The sequence below is a fragment of the Adiantum capillus-veneris genome, chromosome 26 (assembly GCF_014529385.1).
Source record: "Adiantum capillus-veneris isolate H3 chromosome 26, ASM1452938v2, whole genome shotgun sequence".
NCBI lineage: Eukaryota > Viridiplantae > Streptophyta > Polypodiopsida > Polypodiales > Pteridaceae > Adiantum > Adiantum capillus-veneris.
Window position 1 is genome coordinate 14,738,953 of NC_140956.1, and position 5,208 is coordinate 14,744,160.

The 5,208-nt window shown below is 42.4% G+C and overlaps 1 protein-coding gene across 1 annotated transcript; it reads right to left on the reverse strand.

The window, feature by feature from the left end:
- Positions 1-2,624: 2,624 nt before the first annotated feature.
- LOC147423036 (protein LATERAL BRANCHING OXIDOREDUCTASE 1-like) lies at positions 2,625-4,548 on the reverse strand. The gene is made up of 3 exons (XM_086502090.1): positions 3,907-4,548; positions 3,134-3,461; positions 2,625-2,937 (listed from the first exon to the last, which is right to left on the reverse strand). The coding sequence occupies exons 1-3, from the start codon at positions 4,275-4,277 to the stop codon at positions 2,677-2,679; spliced, it is 960 nt and encodes a 319-aa protein (XP_086358216.1). The 5' UTR covers positions 4,278-4,548; the 3' UTR covers positions 2,625-2,676.
- Between the last annotated feature and the right edge of the window lie 660 nt (positions 4,549-5,208).

Sequence of the window (5,208 nt, forward strand, 5' to 3'; positions counted from 1 at the left end):
TTAATGAGGGTATGAAGGAACCTAAGGCACCCACATAAATTACCCAATGAGGAGTATATACATGAGGAATCTTGGCTATCTATGTGAGGGAAAAGGGAATGAGTGCAAAGATGTGATCTTGTAGATCGGCTACTACAAATTCTAGTTTAGAGTATGAGAGACAAGTCTAGAAGTGAGGAAAAGTTAGAGCAAGGAATTTGTGCTAGAGTGGAGATAAGGTTGAGTGATGTAGGCAATGAGTTCAAAGAGAATGAGAAGATGACATGAGTAGTGATGTGGTATCACATTAGGAAATATATGAGTATGTACTGTCAACATACTATGAATAGCTAAAAGAAAGTATTGTTCTTGAGTTTATATTACTGTCAACATACTATGAATAGCTGAAAGAAAGTATTGTTCTTGAGTTTATATTGCCTCTACTGGCTCTACGTTGCATCAATTAATTAATTTTCTTCGAATATCCCTTCGGCTCCTTAACTTTTGAAAGCAAGCAATGAGTTGGAGGCGATACACACGATTGCGCCATTTCTCCCTGCCCTCAACCAGACTGTCTGCCGCTTGCCCAATGCATACTCTGCGTCGCACTCAGCTCCAAGGCTGCGGACTCTGCACCTTGCGATCACCTACGCTCGCGTCCAACCAGAGAGAGAGAGAGAGAGAGAGAGAGAGAGAGAGAGAGAGAGAGTGCTCTCTCTACGTTCTGCACTCAACTCCAAGGCTGCCGGCTCAGCAGCTTGCGATCAGCTATGCTCGCGTCCAACCAGAGAGAGAGAGAGAGAGAGAGAGAGAGAGAGAGAGAGAGAGTGCTCTCTCTGCATTCCACGCCCTTCCTTCGGCCCTGACTCCTCATCTCCTTGCACCGCCCTGACTCCTCATCGGCTTGCATGCCATCTGCTGCGACGCGTCCGAATCACATTGCGCGCTGCTGCACGAGGCTCCATTTCGCAGACAACATCCACGCAAGGATTCTCTCTCTCTCTCCCTCCCCGAAAAAGATCTTTAAGGTCTCTTAGGATAGTTTCCTATCACGGTTAAAATTCTCTTCTTCTTCTTCTCTCTCTCTCTCTCTCTCTCTCTCTCTCTCTCTCTCTCTCTCTCTCCACCACGTGCCCCCCCACCCCCCTTTTCCTTCAAAGCTTCATCAGCATCTACTCATATTCCCCTTAATCAACCAAGAAAAACTCGTTTCGGGCACTTACTGCCTCTCTCCCACTCTTAGCCTCTCTCTTTGTGTATACACACATAGGTACACCATGAATTCTACACTAGTGCACCATCCATATATTACACTAAAAAATAGAGGCTCACATTATTTCTCAAGGAAAGGTTTTTGCATCTCACATGTAAAAACAAGAAGTTATATATAAAAAATGAATATTACCACAAACAATCCTAGAACTAAAAAGCACCATTAGTACCCTTGATTGAGATCAAGCTACCCTTGTAGGAGAAGACAAGATTTGAACTACAAGCCCATATATAAAAGAAGAAGATTAACGCAAACAATCCTAGAACTAAAAAGAACCATTAGTGCTCCTAATTGAGATCAAGCTACCCTTGTAGGAGAAGACAAGATTTGGACTACAAGCCCTTGACTCTCACAACACCCAACAATCCCAATCTGATGGACATGCCATGATGGCATCCCACATGGCACAACAACACAAAAAGACATTAGGGTGGTGGAAGGGATGGAATACAACATGCATCGAGCATCAACACCTCTACTTCCGACCGTGAAGATTCTATCCATGTGCCTCAATAGCATCCCCACACCTCAACCATGTGCATGCCCATATTGTTTCACTATAAAAGGTGTTGGGTGAGAGCTTTGTTTTATCTATGTGTAGAAACACTCTCTCCCTATGTGGAAGCCTATAAACCCTGGCCATGTGATCCATTCCATGTGAAAACCTGCGTGTTGGGTGACTAGTCAACCATGAAGTGTAAAGTCTTAAAACATATCCCTAATGTGTTTTGAGGGGAGGCCTACATGTAAGTGCAACGGAACCCACAAGGGAAGGTTTTTTGGTGTAAGATTTGTGGCACCGTGTGTGTTTGTGTGTGTGTGTGTGTATATATATATATATATATATATATATAAACCCTCTACTTATGTGGGAGCTTAATAAGCCTAGCCACACTATATATCCCATGACTTAAGCATGTACAGCCTCCGACAAATTTTGATATTATTTGTAAAAATTTACCGGACGCCCAAATTTTTGAAGATGTGCTAACTTGAAACTGCTAACTAGCACAAAAAGCGCAACAGGTTAACATGTTTTCACCCAAAAATCTAGAGAAAACATATAGTAAACCAAATTCTATGTATAAAGACGATGAAGTGCACCCAACAATGAATCACATACATGTCCTAACTTTAGTTTTATTACTTGAAGCCTTCAACCATGCTACACTTCAGTATACATAAGTATACGAAAAAGTATTGCTTACCTAACCCATTACCATGATACAAACCACGTTTCGCACATTGTTGACAACAAGTTTTAACCTTTACGAATGCTAACATCACAGCATTTACTTTGGGAAGTGGTAATTGGTCGATGATAAGCTTCTTATAAACTTCTTTGGACACACACACACACACACAACCAAGAGAAAGCAAACACCCACTTCGGCAATAATTTAAAGTACCCATGACTCACATTACTAGGACTTTATGACAAAATCCGAAATTTGAAGGTTTTCCACACCCAAATGTTTAAAGTTGCTATCCCTCCTCCTCTTTACGTATTTGCCCCAATTAAAAGGCCTGTATTTGGGGGGGCATTGTTCATCCGTTAACTGGGGTATGGGGGAAACATTGACCCAATGTGCAGGGCTGAAAAATAGCGGGAAAGAATATCGATCGACATTCTTGTTTACGACAACTCGATGCTCAACGCTTTGGTACATATCATTACTGTATAGCTGTTGGCATAAATCACTTAATTAGCCATGAAATGTATACAAATGGTGCATGTAATATTAGCATACAACATGTGATGGTGTCTCTTCCACAAACTTATCTCACCTAAATTTAATCAAGAACAGTTGGCTATCTCAAAAACCAGTCAGACAAAGCACTTACAACACTCCATTGATTTTGAAGTTAAGAGTTGCTTACTTGTATTAGATCACCAACATTTATAACTGGAGCCGTGGGGTTAGGCTTCACAGGTATCCACTCACCGTCTTTTCGCTTCACTTCCAAGCCACCAACATCGTCCTGTAAGAGGATTGTGAGACCACTCGTATCCTTATGGCTACCAACGCCCAATGCCAACTCAGGAGCAGCACAAACAGGGTAATGGTTCAAACGAAGTCGAACAATCTTTGAGCCTATGAACTGATAATCAAAATGGTTTGCCGGAAGGTTTAGGCTTTGTGCAATTAGATGAAGCAGGGTGAAAGCTAGCTCCTTTGCTGAAGAGATGTATTCTTCAATTGCCTCCCTACATCATATGACACACAACATGGGCCCATGTTGTGATTGTTCAGGGTTAAAAGCAGAGTTGACAAGACCAAGGGCAAAAGCTTCTAAAAGCTCCCTACATAATATGGCATACAACACAGGCCCATGTAAATGTTTAGGGTTAAAAGCTTCTAAAAACCAAGGGCAGACATATGGAACACAAAAGAAAATCTTTTAGAAAAGCTTTCAAAAGCTCCCTACATCATATGGCATGCAACATAGGCCCATGTGAAAGTTTAGGGTTAGAAGACCAAATAGATACCTGTATGTGTGTGTGTGTGTGTGTGTGTGTGTGTGTGTGTGTGTGTGTGTGTGTACATACATACATATATATATGCATACAAAAACTGGAATATCCATACAATACATGGGGGCATATGAATTCGTCTTCATGCAAATTCACTATTGGAAGCCAATCCAACTACCTTAAATGAGGCATGCTTGGAGGCCATTGATTCGGAGTCCTTCGCGTTCGGAGATCATCACCATCGAAATCCGCAGGGAGCTCTAAGGAGCCCTCTGCAGCGATGTCCAAGACCTCCTTCCAGTCGCGGATATTCTTGGTGAGCTCACTGTCATTGTACCCAAGCGGGTTCTCAAAAGTCCGCTTGATATGTAGCTTCTGCTCCAGCGGGACCGCAAAGAAGGCCTTTGCGCCTTCCTTGAGGTTGTGAATGACAGTGAGAGGGATGTCATGATTGACTACCTGGAAGAATCCCCATTCCTCGCAGGCACTCCCCACATCTGCAACCAATCCAGCTTCATCGCCATTCGAAAGCCTCCATGCCACTTGCATAGGGTGTTCGCAGAGATGGTCTATGCAGTGGCGGCACTACGAAGCAATCGTCGAGGCCTCCTTCTGGGTCTGCCGAAGAGCTTGCCTTCTATAGCTCATGTGAGCAATGGCGATCTACAAGCAGCGCCATTACCCTCTGCTTGCGTTTCTACTTTAACTATGCACGGCAAGCGCTCTCTTTTACATTACAAACAGGTTCATGCACCAAACCAATCACCTCACGATTCACATCCAACGTTGCAGTCAAAGAAGAAGAGAAAATTTCTCAGTAGGAAAGACCTAGAGGACTCAAGACTTGTTGGCATGTGCCCCAAGTCTTGAACACAAGACCTTTGAATGCAAGAAGGACATGAAACTTCGTCTTCACACACACACACATACAGCCATGATAAGAAAAGTTTTAAGGTTGCACCGTAACAATCTAAGGAACCTCAAATAACTATTCAATGAGTCTAAACTCGATAGAACAAAAGAAGAGAGCACAGAGAGAGGGAGAGGAAAAAGATCGCAGATGAAGATTTAGGACCCAAGTCTACCCGCTTCCTCATGCATTTTTGGCTTTTTAAAAGAAACCCTTAGTGTTGGGTTGGGTTAGGAGGACTTTCATAGTTTTTAGTGCATGATGGAGACTTACCGTTCATTTCACATTTTGTCTTTACTTTTCTTGCATTCTATTGTTTTATAATGATAAAGTGAAGCTTCACCTTACATAATTTTAATAAATTTTACATACACACACATATATGTTTTTTGGCCTTTGGAAGACCATAGGGTTCATTGTGCAAGGTTGTTGCAAGACTCACGCCATTGGATTCTTTGGCTGGATGAGCACCATATGGAAAGGGTCTTTGTAAAATAACTTTGTTGTTCTTTTTGTTTCCTTGCATTACCTTCTTTGAGAGACGAGTGTCCCTAAGGGATTCAAAAGTCT

Bases quoted from the DNA above. Each gene is read 5' to 3' on its own strand.
- LOC147423036 (XM_086502090.1), bottom strand. From the start codon at position 4,277: ATGCAAGTGGCATGGAGGCTTTCGAATGGCGATGAAGCTGGATTGGTT. The intron at 3,462-3,906 runs GTAGTTGGATTG...CATATGATGTAG, and splicing joins CCAAGCATGCCTCATTTAAG to GGAGGCAATTGAAGAATACA. The intron at 2,938-3,133 runs GTAAGCAACTCT...TTATGCCAACAG, and splicing joins ATGTTGGTGATCTAATACAA to CTATACAGTAATGATATGTA.